General features: G+C 47.4%; 1 protein-coding gene across 1 annotated transcript in view; it reads left to right on the top strand.

Moving 5' to 3' along the window:
* Window positions 1–4,553: 4,553 nt before the first annotated feature.
* The window catches only part of MRC2 (mannose receptor C-type 2), a 92,839-nt gene continuing 77,717 nt past the window's right edge, over window positions 4,554–19,675 (top strand). Inside the window, exon 1 of the mRNA XM_075584355.1 lies at window positions 4,554–4,803. Within this exon, the coding sequence (XP_075440470.1) occupies window positions 4,701–4,803 (103 nt within the window). The 5' untranslated portion in view covers window positions 4,554–4,700. The remainder of the gene's footprint in view (window positions 4,804–19,675) is intronic.

Below are 19,675 nucleotides of genomic sequence, written 5' to 3'. Positions count from 1 at the left end.
CGCTTGCGGAAGCGTGCGCGAGCCCCTGCTAAAGCCGCTTTCATTGCGGCTGCAGGGGCTCACTGGTAAGCGAGAGCACGCCTCAGCAGTGACCATGCCCGAGGCCTTAGGCTGCGCTTATAGTGCCGGCGACACAACAGCAACGTCACTCTGCGGTCACTGGGAAAATCAAATTGACTTGACATCCAGCGATGGCGACCAAGCCGTCGCTCATTCGCGTCGCTTCTACTATAAGAGCACGCGACGGCGGCAATACATTTGTTTTGTCGCAACGTTGCGTGTATTAATGCATCGGAGCCTAACAAAACGAGTGTCGCAAATCAAGTATAAATACCCGTACGGGTTACAAAACCACCTTGCCCCCAACACCTGTGATTCAGAACTGAGCAGCCACTGCAGCCTGATTACTTCCTAATCCAGCGCCTGACGTCATTGCGCGTCGTATGACGCTAGTGACGCGATGGTGTGAAGAAAGGGACTAGTTAGTCCAGCAACGTTGCAATATATGTTTGCCTGCTCTGATGCATTAATGCAATAGAAGTTGACTTATATCTCAACCTACGGCTCCTGTGTGCAACCTCTGCTCTCAATACCTGTCCATGTTGACGTGGAAACAGCTCTGAGACGCCGGGATCAACAGAGGGGGAACATCATGGAGGGAAATATTGTTAAGTATTTTTTAAAAAGCAATAGTGTCCCCACTCTATCACACCTTCCTTTTTCTACTGTATATTGTGTAGGGGAGGGTCCTGTATTGGTGGCAGCCCTAGGGCTAGCAGGGATGGCTGGCACGCAGTCAGTTTCAGAGCGGTGCGTGTCGGGATCAGAGACGGAGCTTCAGGCCAGGGTTAAGGTGGTGTGATAGCGAGGATACCTGGGACCGAAACAGCAGAGAGAGCTTCTGGGGAGTGAGAGCGGGGCGGATCGGCGCAGTGTGCGGGTGCTGCATGTAGGATTTTGGAAGGCACACGTAGTGCCCAGTTCCCAAGCGCTTACAATCTAATGAGGCACAGGGAGAAAATGGACTCCACCCCCCACAAAGGGGGGGGGGGGGGGGGGAGGTGTGTGTGTGTGTGTGTGTGTGTGTGTGTGTGTGTATTCTGCCTTTGCATAGGACTTGTGGATTGGCTACAAGGTATTGTTGCACTTCAGGTATGCATTGTTACGTAGTAAATGAGGTTGAAAAAAAAGACGTACGTCTATCAAGTTGAACCTATGCTAAATGTAGACGACAGATACTTTATCCTATATCTATACTTACTTATTGATCCAGAGGAAGGCAAACAAAAAACCCCCAGAGTCAGAGCATCCAATGATATCTCATAAGGGGAAAAATAAATTCCTTCCCGACTCCAAGAATTGGCAATCGGATTAATCCCTGGATCACCGTCCTTCCCGTGTTAATTTATATGGTATATCCCTGTGTACCTTTCCTTTCTAAAAAAAAAATTATGTCCAACTTTTTTTTTTTTAAAGAAATCTATTGTATCTGCCATCACAGTCTCCATGGGTAATGAATAGGATAGGTTGCGAACGCTCACATCGAGAAGCAAATATGCGTTCTCTACTGTACGTCCCAACAGGAGCATGGTCTAGTACCATAATTATCTCCAGGATAACCTACATTTCCAGGTGGACCTTCTGTTTAACCTCCCCCCCGATCCAAGTACATTTATTCTATATTGGATACAGAGCGCACGACAGCGCCATTTTCCAGTTGTACACCCCATCTGCTGTACGTCCAAGCTACGTCTCTGTCAGTCTTCCTCTTCAACGTACCCTCCTGCACTGACCGGTTCTGTTCGTCATTCTGCCTTTGGCCGCCACATCAAGATTAAGGCCACATGCTGGACCCGTGGTGAGCAGAGCCGGTACCCAGAATGCTTTGCAGAGAACCGGCTGCTGGCGTTCTTAAAGAGAAAAAGCTTTAACAAGGCGTTGACAACTGTGAAACCACGTGACAGCGGCTAACCAGGTCCAAACTCTTTTGAAGTCCAACTAGGGGGAGGGGGGAAAGATAGGAACCGCGCTGATGTCCCCCGCTTCCTGGCCCAGCTGCAGGAGTAGAGTACATTCCCAACCTTTGAAGTGGGAAAACCGTTGTACCTTTTCCAGTGTCCACTCAATTCTGTGCACCTTGCCTTCTCTCCTCCTCACCAACGTTAGAGTAAGCTCTTCAGGGCAGGGACGGCAACATTTTGCCGGAGGTAGCGCTGCGGGCGCCACAGAAGAAGAGGTCACCCTCACTGTTGGAGTTGGGTTTCGTTCAGACTAACAGACGATATGGCTGCGTAATGGTATATAGGCCTGCGAGGCATTGCCAATGGTGGCTGTACCTTTGGGTCATCTTGGGTGGACCATGTGGAAGACGCTAGCTGATATCAGCCAGAGAGTACTGAGAAGTACTGAGTATTAGGTGGTAGAAGTACTCGCAACTGGGCTAACAGCGCCTTCTGTTTAATTAGTAATAATAACTTCATATCGTGTGGCGCTTTACTCCCACTGGAACGCAATGTGCACACAGCGTAGCACGCGGGACGCAGCGCAGAAGAATGTCAAAGGTGCGGTCCCTGCGCCGCGGAGCTTACAATCTGTGATTTTGGTGCCTGAGGCCCAGGGAGATAAAGTGTCTTGCCCAAGGTCACAAGGAGCCGACACCGGGAATTGAACCAGGTTCCCCTGCTACACATAAGGGGGGTAGGGAGAGTGGGAATAAGAGGAGGGGGGTAGGGAGAGTGGGAATAAGAGGAGGGGGGGTAGGGAGAGTGGGAATAAGAGGAGGGGGGTAGGGAGAGTGGGAATAAGAAGGGGGGTAGGGAGAGTGGGAATAAGAAGGGGGGTAGGGAGAGTGGGAATAAGAAGGGGGGGTAGGGAGAGTGGGAATAAGAAGGGGGGTAGGGAGAGTGGGAATAAGAAGGGGGGGTAGGGAGAGTGGGAATAAGAGGAGGGGGTAGGGAGAGGGAATAAGAGGAGGGGGGTAGGGAGAGTGGGAATAAGAAGGGGGGTAGGGAGAGTGGGAATAAGAAGGGGGGGTAGGGAGACTGGGAATAAGAAGGGGGGGTAGGGAGACTGGGAATAAGAGGGGGGGGTTGGGAAACGGAATAAGAGGGGGGGTAGGGAGAGGGAATAAGAGGAGGGGGGTAGGGAGAGTGGGAATAAGAGGAGGGGGGTAGGGAGAGTGGGACTAAGAGGAGGGGGGTAGGGAGAGTGGGACTAAAATGGGGGTCGGGAGACGGAATAAGAAGGGGGGGGGGAAACTGGGAATAAGGGGGGGTAGGGTGCATAAGGGGGAGGGGAGATTCCAGAGACTGGGAATAAGAGGGGGGGGGGGGGGGTTGGGAGACAGGGAATAAGAGGGGGGGTAGGGAGACTGGGAATAAGAGGGGGGGTAGGGAGACTAGGAATAAGAGGGGGGAGATGTCGGAGACTGGGAATAAGGGGGGAGATGTCAGAGACTGGGAATAAGATGGGGGAGGGGGGATAGGGATACTGGGAATATGGGGGGGGGGGGGTAGGGAGACTCGGAATAAGAAGGGGAGATGCCGGTGACTGGAAATAAGGGGGGGGGGTAGGGAGACTGGGAATAAGATGGGGGTCGGGAGACTGGGAATAAGAGAGGGGGAGATGCCGGAGACTGGGAATAAGAGAGGGGGAGGGGGGTTAGGGAGACTGGGAATAAGAGGGGGGAGATGCCGGAGACTGGGAATAAGATTGGGGGGGGTAGGGAGACTGGGAATAAGATGAGGGGGGTAGAGAGACGGATTAAGAGGGAGGGGAGATGCCGGAGACTGGGAATAAGGGGGGGGGTTAGGGAGACTGGGAATAAGGGGGGGTTAGGGAGACTGGGAATAAGGGGGGGGTAGGGAGACTGGGAATAAGGGGGGTGGTTAGGGAGACTGGGAATAAGGGGGGGCAGGGAGACTGGGAATAAGGGGGGGGGTAGGGAGACTGGGAATAAGGGGGGGGGGTTAGGGAGACTGGGAATAAGGGGGGTTAGGGAGACTGGGAATAAGGGGGGGTTAGGGAGACTGGGAATAAGGGGGGTTAGGGAGACTGGGAATAAGGGGGGTGGTTAGGGAGACTGGGAATAAGGGGGGTAGGGAGACTGGGAATAAGGGAGGGTAGGGAGACTGGGAATAAGGGGGGGTTAGGGAGACAGGGAATAAGGGGGGGTTAGGGAGACTGGGAATAAGGGGGGTGGTTAGGGAGACTGGGAATAAGGGGGGTAGGGAGACTGGGAATAAGGGAGGGTAGGGAGACTGGGAATAAGGGGGGGGTCGAGAGACTGAGAATAACGGGGGAGTGTCGGGAGACTGGGAATAAGAGAGGGGGAGATGCCGGAGACTGGGAATAAGAGAGGGGGAGATGCCGGAGACTGGGAATGAGACGGGGGGGGGGGAGTTAGGGAGACTGGGAAAAGTCAACGCAGGAGAGGCGGGATTTTCTGTGATTTTCGGAGGACTGGGGGGAAAAAGACACTCCAAAGTTTTTTCGTTCTTCCCCCAAGTTTTCCCTCCTGCTGACGTAACGTCTGATCCAGCCCTGGGACTCTCACACACAAGCTGAGACATACAGGAATCTGTTCCTCTGCCCTCCCCTTAGTCCCCTCCTCCTCCTCCTCTCTCTCTCTCTCTCCCCCCCCTTCTTGCCTCTGAGCCCCTCCATCCTTCTCAGGAATCCAAGAGGTTAGGCGTGGGGGTATGTATCTCTGCCGAGGACACTTACCTGCCTCCCCATGGCTCCGCCTGGCCGTGCGCTGCGCACTATGGCTCGGTGCCATTGACCTGCCATTTGGCCGCACAGGTAAGTGGCAGAACGACAGACACCCAACCGCGGGATAGTGCGTGGCGATGCCAGTCTCATTCCAATGGGGCTTTAGCTTCACAACTGGAAGTGGGAATGTGCCAGTGTGTGGGGCTTTTTTGTACTTTAACCACACCAAATGTGTTTCCTTTACACGTTGGCTCTTGGGTTTCTTGCAGAGGAAGGGGGGGATGGGAGAGAAGGAGGGAGAGAGGGAAGAGAGAGAAAGAGCAGAGAGAGAGAGAGATAGAGGGAGAAAACACAAACAGAGGGAGAGAGCAGAGAGATAGAGGGGAGAGGGAGAGAACACAGAGAGAGAGAAGAGCGCAGAGAGAGATAGAGAGCAGAGAGGGAGAGGGACAGGGCAGAGAGATAGAGAGCAGAGGGGGGCACAGAGAGAGAGAGAGATAGAGGGGAGAGGGAGAGAACACACAGAGAGAGAAGGAGAGCACAGAGAGATATAGAGAGCAGAGAGGGAGAGAGCAGAGAGAGAGGGACAGGGCAGAGAGATAGAGAGCAGAGAGGGGGCAGAGAGAGAGAGAGAGAGGGACAGGGCAGAGAGATAGAGAGCAGAGAGAGCAGAGAGAGAGGGACGGGGCAGAGAGAGCAGAGAGAGATAGAGGGCAGAGAGAGAGGGACAGGGCAGAGAGATAGAGAGCAGAGAGAGCAGAGAGAGAGGGACAGGGCAGAGAGATAGAGAGCAGAGAGAGCAGAGAGAGAGGGACAGGGCAGAGAGATAGAGAGCAGAGGGAGCAGAGAGAGAGGGACAGGGCAGAGAGATAGAGAGCAGAGAGAGCAGAGAGAGATAGAGGGCAGAGAGAGGGAGAGAGCAGAGAGAGAAGTAAAAAAACAGTGAGAGAATTGAGTGGAAGCAGATGTGTATTGGAAGGGGGACTTGTTGGGGGATTTGGGGGAAGGTGGGAGATGTTAGGAAACAATTAACCCTTTGAGGCTGGCCACCCGCCCCGCCTCCCTCAAAGTTGTAATAACAAATGTCTACTTCATTTTGGTGGGGAGGTAGGAGGGGGGAATTCTTTGAGATTTGGGGTATTTCCGTGGAGTTTCGGGGGAACGGAGAAAGTTTTCCGGGTTCCTCGCCGAGAAACGTTTGTTTTTTGTTTTTTTTCCTCGTGTTTTTAAAAGGGTTTTGGGGGTGTGCGGGGAGGAGGCCCCAAATCTGACTGCCCGGGGCCCGCGGGCTTCTCTTCGGCCACTGAGGCGGACTTAATTAAGCTGCAGTTTCATGCTGGCAAACTGTACACACATACCCCCCCCTCCCCCCGCCTCTCATACTTCTGTATAATAATAATAATAATAATAATAATGCTATTTCATGTCTGATGTGGCGTTGACAGAATGTTTGCAGGCCCACTGACCCATTGAGCTCACACTCTAATCTTGTTTGATGCACAGGGAGGCCGAGTGAATCGCCTCAGGGTTGTGTTGATAGCGGAGCTTCCACTTCAAAGGCAGGGAAGTTAGCACTGAGCTAGTCCCCGCCGCCTACATTCCCCAAAATACATAAGGGGCCCAGACTATTACCCCTCCCCCCCCCCCCCCCCCCCTCTCCCGGAGACATCCCTGTTACTGTAGGGACACACGTATATCTTTATATAGCGCTTCACGGCAGTGACTCCCGGGGACCTCATCATATAAACACGGAATGGGAATAGGGGCTTCGGACACGAGGGAAAGGAGTGGCTGAAGAGCTGACACTCTAAGCCTCTGGCAGCCCCTCCTGCTTTGGATTCACATTTGCTGTGTCACATTTTAACCTGGTCTGTAACTGTTACATACGCCCATAATATATATTATCTGTAACTGTTACATACGCCTATAATATATATTATCTGTAACTGTTACATACGCCTATAATATATATTATCTGTAACTGTTACATACGCCTATAATATATATTATCTGTAAGTGTTACATACGCCTATAATATATATTATCTGTAACTGTTACATACGCCCATAATATATATTATCTGTAACTGTTACATACGCCTATAACATATATTATCTGTAGCTGTTACATACGCCTATAATATATATTATTTGTAACTGTTACATACGCCTATAATATATATTATCTGTAACTGTTACATACGCCTATAATATATATTATCTGTAACTGTTACATACGCTCATAATATATATTATCTCTAACTGTTACATACGCCCATAATATATATTATCTCTAACTGTTACATACGCCCATAATATATATTATCTGTAACTGTTACATACGCCTATAATATATATTATCTGTAACTGTTACACACGCCTATAATATATATTATCTGTAACTGTTACATACGCCTATAATATATATTACCTGTAACTGTTACATACGCCTATAATATATATTATCTGTAACCGTTACATACGCCTATAATATATATTATCTGTAACTGTTACACACGCCTATAATATATATTACCTGTAACTGTTACATACGCCTATAATATATATTACCTGTAACTGTTACATACGCCTATAATATGTATTATCTGTAACTGTTACATACGCCTATAACATATATTATCTGTAACTGTTACATACGCCTATAATATATATTATCTGTAACTGTTACATACGCCTATAATATATATTATCTGTAACTGTTACATACGCCTATAATATATATTATCTGTAACTGTTACATACGCCTATAATATATATTATCTGTAACTGTTACACACGCCTATAATATATATTATCTGTAACTGTTACATACGCCTATAATATATATTATCTGTAACTGTTACATACGCCTATAATATATATTATCTGTAACTGTTACATACGCCTATAATATATATTATCTGTAACTGTTACATACGCCTATAATATATATTACCTGTAACAGTTACATACGCCTATAATATATATTATCTGTAACTGTTACATACGCCTATAATATATATTATCTGTAACTGTTACACACGCCTATAATATATATTATCTGTAACTGTTACACACGCCTATAATATATATTATCTGTAACTGTTACATACGCCTATAATATATATTATCTGTAACTGTTACATACGCCTATAATATATATTACCTGTAACTGTTACATACGCCTATAATATATATTATCTGTAACTGTTACATACGCCTATAATATATATTATCTGTAACTGTTACATACGCCTATAATATATATTATCTGTAACTGTTACATACGCCTATAATATATATTATCTGTAACTGTTACATACGCCTATAACATATATTATCTGTAACTGTTACATACGCCCATAATATATATTATCTGTAACTGTTACATATGCCTATAATATATATTATCTGTAACTGTTACATACGCCTATAATATATATTATCTGTAACTGTTACATACGCCTATAATATATATTATCTGTAACTGTTACATACGCCTATAATATATATTATCTGTAACTGTTACACACGCCTATAATATATTATCTGTAACTCTTACATACGCCTATAACATATATTATCTCTAACTGTGCACGCAATGTCTTGTATATAATGTATAACCCTGCTCATTTATGTAACTGCATTTGTAACCATGTATTATTTGTCATATTAACTATGCCCAGGACATACGTGAAAACGAGAGGTAACTCTCACTGTATTTCTTCCTGGTAACACATTTTATAAATAAATTCAGCCGTAACATTTTGATACAGTAGACCAGAGACGTCACTGAGGCAAGCCAGCCCTTTTCCCATTTTTTTTTTATTCCGCCGGTGTGTCGTCTCCCACTTCCAAGGCAAGCACGCCTTGATGGCAAGCGGGCAGCATTACCACAGGAGGCTCTAGGTACAGCAGGAGGGGGTGGGTTTCTTTGGAAATGGGAAGTGGAGAGGCAGGGTGGGGGGGGTCTCGCTTTTACCATCCTCTTGTAAATAAATGTTTCTTAAATCCGGGAGGTGGCAACAGGATGTAACCCCCTAGAGTGCCTGCGTTTCACTGCCAAAGCCTGTGCAGCGATACTTGGTCCAACTTCACATTTCCCCGATGGTGTTGCGGGAGAGGGGGGTCTTGCAATGAATGACACTTTTAAATCACTGTTCCCCAAGCTGGGGTGGGGGGGGGGACACAGATGAAGGGAGAGGGAGGGGGCTTAAGAGACTTGGGGGGGACACACAGATGAAAGGAGAGGGTCAGGAAAGGTGACAGAGACAGGAAACCCCCTATTAATATAATTCACAAAGGGGAATACATAGGATCTAATTCTTGGGGGGAGCGACCCAACTCCTGTGGCCTTGGTCCCAGCACAGGTTCTGCACGGGCAACGCAATGGCTTTGGGGGGGGGGTGGTGACCAATTTGGGGAACCTACGTTTCGTAAGAGTGGTTGGATCGTCCCCCCAAACCCATCCCCCCCACCACCCGCACGGCAGGAAGTGTGCTGTCTGCAGCTGTTCTGTTTGACAGAAGACATCTGATGTCGGAGAGTGTGTAGACGCTCCGGTGGCCATCTCCCATCTCCCATGGTCCTTCTGGAGAACAGATGTGGCGTGCTGCGGGAAGGTGGGGCCCTTCCTGAGTCGTGGCTCCTCACCTCTGCAGGCGGCACGCGATGGCCGCAGCCGCCTGGCGTTCGTGCACGTGTAGGGGACGGGAGGATAGGCCAGTGGTGGTCAGCTCCAGTCCTCAAGCCACCCCCCCCCCCCACCACCTGGTCAGGTTTTAAGGATATCCCTGCTTCAGCACAGGTGGCCCAATCAGTCCCTGCTTCAGCACAGATGGTTCAACCAGTCCCAGCATCAGCACAGGTGGCTCAATCAGTTCCCAGCTTCAGCACAGGTGGCTCAATCAGTCCCCGCTTCAGCACAGGTGGCTCAATCAGTGGCGCAGCTTCCTTTCTTGCCTTCTGTCTACCCCAAGCCTGTCTGATTTCTCTCACTGTATTACCCCCTCTGCTGAGAGGCTGCCCCAGGGATTCACTACCCTTTGCGTGAAGAAGTACCTCCTCACATCTCCCCTCCTGCTTCAGGGGACGTTCTAGCTCTTCTCTCTCTCTGAAACATGCTTCCCTCGTGTAGATGTAAGCACCTCACAGTGCTGTAACAAGCCCCCCCCCCCCCAGTAGTTCACCTGTTACAGATTTATTTATGTATAACATGTGTTACCAGGACGTAATACAGTGAGAGTTACCTCTCGTTCTCACACATGTCCTGGGCACAGAGTTATAACGTGTGTTACAGGCAGTAATACAGTGAGAGTTACCTCTCGTTCTCACACATGTCCTGGGCACAGAGTTATAACGTGTGTTACAGGCAGTAATACAGTGAGAGTTACCTCTCGTTCTCACACATGTCCTGGTCACAGAGTTATAACGTGTTACAGGCAGTAATACAGTGAGAGTTACCTCTCGTTCTCACACATGTCCTGGGCACAGAGTTATAACATGTGTTACAGGCAGTAATACAGTGAGAGTTACCTCTCGTTTTCACACATGTCCTGGGCACAGAGTTATAACATGTGTTACAGGCAGTAATACAGTGAGAGTTACCCCTCGTTCTCACGCATGTCCTGGGCACAGAGTTATAACATGTGTTACAGGCAGTAATACAGTGAGAGTTACCCCTCGTTCTCACGCATGTCCTGGGCACAGAGTTATAACGTGTTACAGGCAGTAATACAGTGAGAGTTACCGCTCGTTCTCACGCATGTCCTGGGCACAGAGTTATAACGTGTGTTACAGGCAGTAATACAGTGAGAGTTACCTCTCGTTCTCACGCATGCCCTGGGCACAGAGTTATAACGTGTTACAGGCAGTAATACAGTGAGAGTTACCGCTCGTTTTCACGTATGTCCTGGGCACAGAGTTATAACGTGTGTTACAGGCAGTAATACAGTGAGAGTTACCTCTCGTTCTCACGCATGTCCTGGGCACAGAGTTATAACGTGTGTTACAGGCAGTAATACAGTGAGAGTTACCTCTCGTTTTCACGCATGTCCTGGGCACAGAGTTATAACATGTGTTACAGGCAGTAATACAGTGAGAGTTACCGCTCGTTTTCACGCATGTCCTGGGCACAGAGTTATAACGTGTGTTACAGGCAGTAATACAGTGAGAGTTACCTCTCGTTTTCACGCATGTCCTGGGCACAGAGTTATAACGTGTGTTACAGGCAGTAATACAGTGAGAGTTACCTCTCGTTTTCACACATGTCCTGGGCACAGAGTTATAACATGTGTTACAGGCAGTAATACAGTGAGAGTTACCTCTCGTTCTCACGCATGTCCTGGGCACAGAGTTATAACGTGTGTTACAGGCAGTAATACAGTGAGAGTTACCTCTCGTTTTCACGCATGTCCTGGGCACAGAGTTATAACATGTGTTACAGGCAGTAATACAGTGAGAGTTACCGCTCGTTTTCACGCATGTCCTGGGCACAGAGTTATAACGTGTGTTACAGGCAGTAATACAGTGAGAGTTACCTCTCGTTTTCACGTATGTCCTGGGCACAGAGTTAAGACAAATAATACATGGTTACAAATACAGTTACATCAATGAACAGGGTATATATTATATACAATACATTGCGTGCACAGCTAGAGGAGATGTATATTATAGGCGTATGTAGCAGTTAGAGACATTGCATGCACAGCTAGAGGAGATGTATATTATAGGCGTATGTAGCAGTTAGAGACATTGCATGCACAGCTAGAGGAGATGTATATTATAGGCGTATGTAGCAGTTAGAGACATTGCATGCACAGCTAGAGGAGATGTATATTATAGGCGTACGTAGCAGTTAGAGACATTGCATGCACAGCTAGAGGAGATGTATATTATAGGCGTATGTAGCAGTTAGAGACATTGCATGCACAGCTAGAGGAGATGTATATTATAGGCGTATGTAGCAGTTAGAGACATTGCATGCACAGCTAGAGGAGATGTATATTATAGGCCTATGTAACAGTTACAGACATTGCGTGCACAGCTAGAGGAGATGTATATTATAGGCGTATGTAACAGTTACAGACATTGCGTGCACAGCTAGAGGAGATGTATATTATAGGCGTATGTAGCAGTTACAGACATTGCATGCACAGATAGAGGAGATGTATATTATAGGCGTATGTAGCAGTTAGAGACATTGCATGCACAGCTAGAGGAGATGTATATTATAGGCGTATGTAGCAGTTAGACATTGCGTGCACAGCTAGAGGAGATGTATATTATAGGCGTATGTAGCAGTTAGAGACATTGCATGCACAGCTAGAGGAGATGTATATTATAGGCGTATGTAGCAGTTAGAGACATTGCATGCACAGCTAGAGGAGATGTATATTATAGGCGTATGTAGCAGTTAGAGACATTGCATGCACAGCTAGAGGAGATGTATATTATAGGCGTATGTAGCAGTTAGAGACATTGCATGCACAGCTAGAGGAGATGTATATTATAGGCGTATGTAGCAGTTAGAGACATTGCATGCACAGCTAGAGGAGATGTATATTATAGGCGTATGTAGCAGTTAGAGACATTGCATGCACAGCTAGAGGAGATGTATATTATAGGCGTATGTAGCAGTTAGAGACATCGCATGCACAGCTAGCGGAGATGTATATTATAGGCGTATGTAGCAGTTAGAGACATCGCGTACACAGCTAGAGGAGATGTATATTATAGGCGTATGTAGCAGTTAGAGACATCGCATGCACAGCTAGAGGAGATGTATGTTATAGGCGTATGTAGCAGTTAGACATTGCATGCACAGCTAGAGGAGATGTATATTATAGGCGTATGTAGCAGTTAGAGACATCGCATGCACAGCTAGAGGAGATGTATATTATAGGCGTATGTAGCAGTTAGAGACATTGCATGCACAGCTAGAGGAGATGTATATTATAGGCGTATGTAGCAGTTAGAGACATTGCATGCACAGCTAGAGGAGATGTATATTATAGGTGTATGTAACAGTTAGAGACATTGCATGCACAGATAGAGGAGATGTATATTATAGGCGTATGTAGCAGTTAGAGACATTGCATGCACAGCTAGAGGAGATGTATATTATAGGCGTATGTAGCAGTTAGAGACATTGCATGCACAGCTAGAGGAGATGTATATTATAGGCGTATGTAGCAGTTAGAGACATTGCATGCACAGCTAGAGGAGATGTATATTATAGGCGTATGTAGCAGTTACAGACATTGCGTGCACAGCTAGAGGAGATGTATATTATAGGCGTATGTAGCAGTTAGAGACATTGCATGCACAGCTAGAGGAGATGTATATTATAGGCGTATGTAGCAGTTGGAGACATTGCGTGCACAGCTAGAGGAGATGTATATTATAGGCGTATGTAGCAGTTAGAGACATTGCGTGCACAGCTAGAGGAGATGTATATTATAGGCGTATGTAGCAGTTAGAGACATTGCATGCACAGCTAGAGGAGATGTAAATTATAGGCGTATGTAACAGTTACAGACATTGCATGCACAGCTAGAGGAGATGTATATTATAGGCGTATGTAACAGTTAGAGACATTGCATGCACAGCTAGAGGAGATGTATATTATAGGCGTATGTAACAGTTAGAGACATTGCATACACAGCTAGAGGAGATGTATATTATAGGCGTATGTAGCAGTTAGAGACATTGCATGCACAGCTAGAGGAGATGTATATTATAGGCGTATGTAGCAGTTAGAGACATTGCATGCACAGCTAGAGGAGATGTATATTATAGGCGTATGTAGCAGTTAGAGACATTGCATACACAGCTAGAGGAGATGTATATTATAGGCGTATGTAGCAGTTAGAGACATTGCATGCACAGCTAGAGGAGATGTATATTATAGGCGTATGTAGCAGTTAGAGACATTGCATGCACAGCTAGAGGAGATGTATATTATAGGCGTATGTAGCAGTTAGAGACATTGCATACACAGCTAGAGGAGATGTATATTATAGGCGTATGTAGCAGTTAGAGACATTGCATGCACAGCTAGAGGAGATGTATATTATAGGCGTATGTAACAGTTACAGACATTGCATGCACAGCTAGAGGAGATGTATATTATAGGCGTATGTAACAGTTAGAGACATTGCATGCACAGCTAGAGGAGATGTATATTATAGGCGTATGTAACAGTTACAGACATTGCATGCACAGTTAGAGATAATATATATTATAGGCGTATGTAGCAGTTAGAGACATTGCATGCACAGTTAGAGATAATATATATTATAGGCGTACTGTATGTAACAGTTACAGACCAGATTAACATGTGAGACAGCTTTAGTTTTGAAAGAATTTAGCCTGGTGGCGGCTGTGAGAGCTGGGCAGGACATTCGGGCGCGGGCGTCTCGCCACGAGTAAGTCTCTCTGCCGGCGTGTGGGGGTAAAGCGTCTTAGGGTAAAGAGTTAGGTTTTTAGGATAGGGGGTTAGGGTAAGGTATTATGGTTTTAGGATAGAGGATTAGGATTAGGGGTTATGGTTTTAGGATAGGGGATTAGGATTAGGGGTTATGGTTTTAGGATAGGGGATTAGGGTAAAGCGTTAGGGTTTTTAGGATAGGGGATTAGGGTAAAGGGTTAGGGTTTTTAGGCTAGGGGATTAGGGTTAGGCTTATTAGGGTAAGGTTTGAGGGGTTTTAGGATAAGGGATTCGGGTGAGGGTTTTAGGATAGGGTGTTAGGGTAAATGGTTAAGGTTTTAGGGTAGGGGGTTAAGGATAGGGGTCTAGGGGAGGGGTTTAGGATAAGGGGATTAGGGTAAGAGATTAAGGTTTTTATGGTAGGAGGTTAGGATAAGGTATTAGGGTAAAGGGTTTAGGATAAGAGATTAGGGGTCTTAAGCGTCCGGCCGAGAGATATCCCCGCGGTGAGTTGAGTAGCGCCCGCCAACACATACTTTAGCCCCCCCCCCCCCCCGCACGTCGTGTCCCCCCGAGAACGAACACAGGCCCTGTTTACTCGGGGTCCCTCTCCCTTCTTACCTGAAAGTCCTCCCCTCCCTTATCTCGAGAGACTTCAAAGAGACAAAATAAAGATTGTGAACCCCCCCCCCCCACTGAGGCATCTGCTCACTGCGGGAGACTTCAAAAGGGTTTCAAAAGGCTGTGAAAATTCCCGCCTGACATCTGTGTGTTTGTGAAAGGGTCTCGATCGCGCGCGGTTTATTCAGCGCTGCGTTTCTTTAAACACGGAGCCAACAAAAATACTAAAAAGGAGGCAAAACACGCCGCAGTTCAAAAAAAAAATATATATATATTGGTATATTGTTGTTTTAATATACGCTGCCTTTGATTACCTTTATTGGAAACTAAATTACCGGGGCTGCCGATCGATTCGTTCTCCCGTGGGCGATCGGCAAAGATCCGGGTTCACTTAATGGCCGCCTCTCAGGTTTCAATCAATCCTTCAAGCCAGCATAACTCAGCAGCTACAATGTATCCTTATATTACCCAGGTAATACTGTTGCAGCGTGCAGCTCTAACTGCGGGGAACGTTGGCAACACATGATCACACACAGGAAAGGGTTGCAGAGATCTTGCACTGCTGGGGAGGTGGGCTACAGCCTGCTATAGAGATCACAGGAGGCTCAGTATGTTAAACCTCATTATAAATGGCATTACGGGTTGAATATAATAAAAAAATGCAGTGTGTGTTATCTAATACTAAAGGGCGGAGTTATTAAAAACAGACTCATTGGATATTGCGGCTTTAAAACACTGAGCATCCTTTGATTTCTATAGCAGGCTGTAGCCCACCTCCCCAGCAGTGCGAGATCTTTGTAACCTTTTCCTGTTTGTGATCATGTGTTGCCAGTGTTCCACGCAGTAAGAGCTGCACGCTGCAACAATAGGCAATGTTACCTTAGTAATGTCAGGATACGTTGTAGCTGCTGAGTTACACTTGCTGAAAGATTGATTGAAACTGAAAAGGCGGACATTAAGTGAACCCTGGGAAAGCCGGATCTTTGCTGATCGATCACGGGAGAACCAAATCGATCGGCAGCTCATGTAATTAGATAAGGTGTTTTTTTTTGCCACTCCAATATTTATTGCTGGAGTTTATAATAATATGGAGAGGGGGGGGGGAGGGAGCATTTTTATGTTGTGTGTTACGTTCTCCGGCATTTAACACTTGTGCGGATGGACCCTGCCCACGGTATTTAACACCCACTGATAATGTGTGTATCAAGGGGGGACTCCATTTTGTCTGCTATATAACCATTCTATATTAACACTGCCATTATGCTTTTTAGGCTGATGTTAAACTGACCTTTTACCCACTTAATGGTGGCTGAACTACTGAACTGTGTATGTTCAGACATGGTTTCACAATGAAGAAACAGGAAGTTCTAGCCAACCATGCTTAGCCTAAATTTATGAAGTGTCTTAACAGCAAGAATTATGTTGTGCCCTACACTGGTTCCCACATCGTAACTTTCCATCTGTCACTTTCTAGATGAACATAAAGGGAAGTAAGTTTCTCACGTATACGTGTTTTTTCTACGCTCGCTCGCCTATAAAACCTGACTGTAGCCATTAATAAACAGGACAGGTTTTTGATAACGCTCACTGGTGTCCGACTCAATCACTTCTCCTCCGAGCTGCTCGCGTCTTTTCCTGTCCAGCACTCTAAGAGTGATCAAAGGCCTCCCGGGGGGGTGATCGAACCAAGTACGAGAGGAGATTCCTACATATGCAGTAGAGAATTTATTTACACCCACTAACATCCTCACCCCCAAAGCTTAATGGGATCAGCTGTGCGGCTTGACCATACTCCATCCTGATGTATACTACGACCCACAACTAGCAGGCCACCTTTTTGTTCCAACATAGTCCCTGTGGCAGGACGGCCTCGCGGTAGGGTCAGTAAGAGCCCCAAACAGTGGGTATTGTATGTCTTTATTTATATAGCGCCAAAAGTGTACTCAGCGCTTCACAAAGAATACAGCACAGGGAATTATAATAATACAATAAGCGCAGCAAAATCAGACAATAGGAAAGGAAATCCCTGCCCCGAAGAGCTTACACTTTAAGGCTGCGGTCCCAGTAATGTCTGTGACACGCGTGCCCGGCGGGGGGGGGGGGGGGCGGCGCGTGTCACAGCGCTAACCGCGATCTGCGGTCTGTGAGGAGAGGAAAATCTTGCGACGGGAGGGGGCGTGGTTGGGGATTTGCGGGGGCGTGGCCATTACGTCACGCGGCTGGTTCGCCCTCATTGGGTGAACCGCCGGTGGGGGCGTGGCCACGCCTCCGTCGCTAGGAGTAAACTCAATTTCATCGAGAAGGGAAAAACCCGGCTGCACCTTCAGCGTGACGGTGCGTAGTGGTCCCAGCCCCATTGAGGGGCGGTGCTTACACGCACAGTGCACGCCGCGCCGTGCGCACAGGCTGTTACTGGGACCGCAGCCTTAGTGGTATGATGGGAGACTTACAGGGACAGCAGGTGAGGGAATAAGTCCTTGGAGAGTCCATGTAATCCCCTCTGGATACTGCGACAGCAGCTTCCGTTTCCTCTGCAGGGTTGGAAGGCTGGTCCCTATTAGACAGGGCTGTGTCCAGCATGCCTGTAACTGCTTCTGGCAATCCTCTGTCTGGGGGGAGCAGAGCCTCCAGTGTACTTCCTGGTTTGGGGAAATCTCTCTCCTTCCTGCTCAGGTCTGGCACCTAATTACACGGCTACCTGACAGCTGCCTTAACTCGGCTCTGATTGCCAGGGCTGGGTTGTCCCTCTGACTGCTGGTCTCAGCAGTCAGAGATATGTTTCCCAGGCATAATGAGCAGCACATGACTTCACCCTGTCACAGTCCCTCATTCCCTCTAGAGTGTAAGCTCTCAGGACGAGCAGGGCCCTCATTACAGTAACTGCTGTATCTGTTTGCGCTTGTTTGTCCATACTTGTGTACTAATGGCAGTGACAGGGTTAAGGGGTCAGTCTCTCCTAGGGGCACAGTGTATAATGGCAGTGACATGGTTAAGGGGTCAGTCTCTCCTAGGGACAAAGTGTACTAATGGCAGTGACATGGTTAAGGGGTCAATACCTCCTAGGGGCAAAGTGTACTAATGGCAGTGACATGGTTAAGGGGTCAGTCCCTCCTAGGGGCAAAGTGTACTAATGGCAGTGACATGGTTAAGGGGTCAGTCTCTCCTAGGGGCACAGTGTATAATGGCAGTGACATGGTTAAGGGGTCAGTCTCTCTTAGGGACAAAGTGTACTAATGGCAGTGACATGGTTAAGGGGTCAGTCCCTCCTAGGGGCACAGTGTACTAATGGCCGTGACATGGTTAAGGGGTCAGTCTCTCCTAGGGGCACAGTGTATAATGGCAGTGACATGGTTAAGGGGTCAGTCTCTCCTAGGGACAAAGTGTTCTAATGGCAGTGACATGGTTAAGGGGTCAGTCTCTCCTAGGGACAAAGTGTACTAATGGCAGTGACAGGGTTAAGGGGTCAGTCTATCCTATGGGCAAAGTGTACTAATGGCAGTGACATGGTTAAGGGGTCAGTCCCTTCTAGGGGCACAGTGTATAATGGCAGTGACATGGTTAAGGGGTCAGTCTCTCCTAGGGACAAAGTGTACTAATGGCAGTGACAGGGTTAAGGGGTCAGTCTATCCTAGGGGCAAAGTGTACTAATGGCAGTGACATGGTTAAGGGGTCAGTCTATCCTAGGGGCAAAGTGTGCTAATGGCAGTGACATGGTTAAGGAGTCAGTCTCTCCTAGGGGCAAAGTGTACTAATGGCAGTGACATGGTTAAGGGGTCAGTCTCTCCTAGGGGCAAAGTGTACTAATGGCAGTGACATATTTTAAGGGGTCAGTCCCTCCTAGGGGAAAAGTGTTTTAATGGCAGTGACATGGTTAAGGGGTCAGTCCCTCCTAGGGGCAAAGTGTACTAATGGCAGTGACATGGTTAAGGGGTCAGTCCCTCCTAGGGGCAAAGTGTACTAATGGCAGTGACATGGTTAAGGGGTCAGTCCCTCCTAGGGGCAAAGTGTACTAATGGCAGTGACATGGTTAAGGGGTCAGTCCCTCCTAGGGGCAAAGTGTACTAATGGCAGTGACATGGTTAAGGGATCAGTCTCTCCTAGGGGCAAAGTGTACTAATGGCAGTGACATGGTTAAGGGATCAGTCCCTCCTAGGGGCAAAGTGTACTAATGGCAGTGACATGGTTAAGGGATCAGTCTCTCCTAGGGATAAAGTGTACTAATGGCAGTGACATGGTTAAGGGGTCAGTCCCTCCTAGGGGCAAAGTGTACTAATGGCAGTGACAGTGTTAAGGGGTCAGTCCCTCCTAGGGGCAAAGTGTACTAATGGCAGTGACAGGGTTAAGGGGTCCGTCCCTCCTTGGGGCAAAGTGTACTAATGGCAGTGGCATGGTTAAGGGGTCAGTCCCTCCTAGGGGCAAAGTGTACTAATGGCAGTGACATTGTTAAGGGATCAGTCTCTCCTAGAGGCAAAGTGTACTAATGGCAGTGACATGGTTAAGGGGTCAGTCCCTCCTAGGGGCAAAGTATACTAATGGCAGTGACATGGTTAAGGGGTCAGTCTCTCCTAGGGGCAAAGTGTACTAATGGCAGTCACATGGTTAAGGGATCAGTCCCAGATAGATAGATAGATAGATAGATAGATAGATACACGGACAGACAGACATATACACGGACAGATACACAGATAGATGGATACACAGATAGAGAGATGAATACACAGACATAGAGAGAGATACACAGATAGAGAGATGGATACACAGAGAGAGAGATACACAGATAGAGAGATGGATGGATAGATACACAGACAGATAGATGGGGAGAGAGAGAGACAGAGAGAGAGAGAGATGGACACACAGACAGAGAGAGAGAGAGAGAGAGATAGATGGATAGAGAGAGAGAGAGATGGATATA

The sequence above is a fragment of the Ascaphus truei genome, unplaced genomic scaffold (assembly GCF_040206685.1).
Source record: "Ascaphus truei isolate aAscTru1 unplaced genomic scaffold, aAscTru1.hap1 HAP1_SCAFFOLD_552, whole genome shotgun sequence".
NCBI classification, from domain to species: domain Eukaryota; kingdom Metazoa; phylum Chordata; class Amphibia; order Anura; family Ascaphidae; genus Ascaphus; species Ascaphus truei.
Note: the sequence above shows the minus strand (reverse complement) of the source record. Positions and strands in the feature narration are given on the sequence as shown.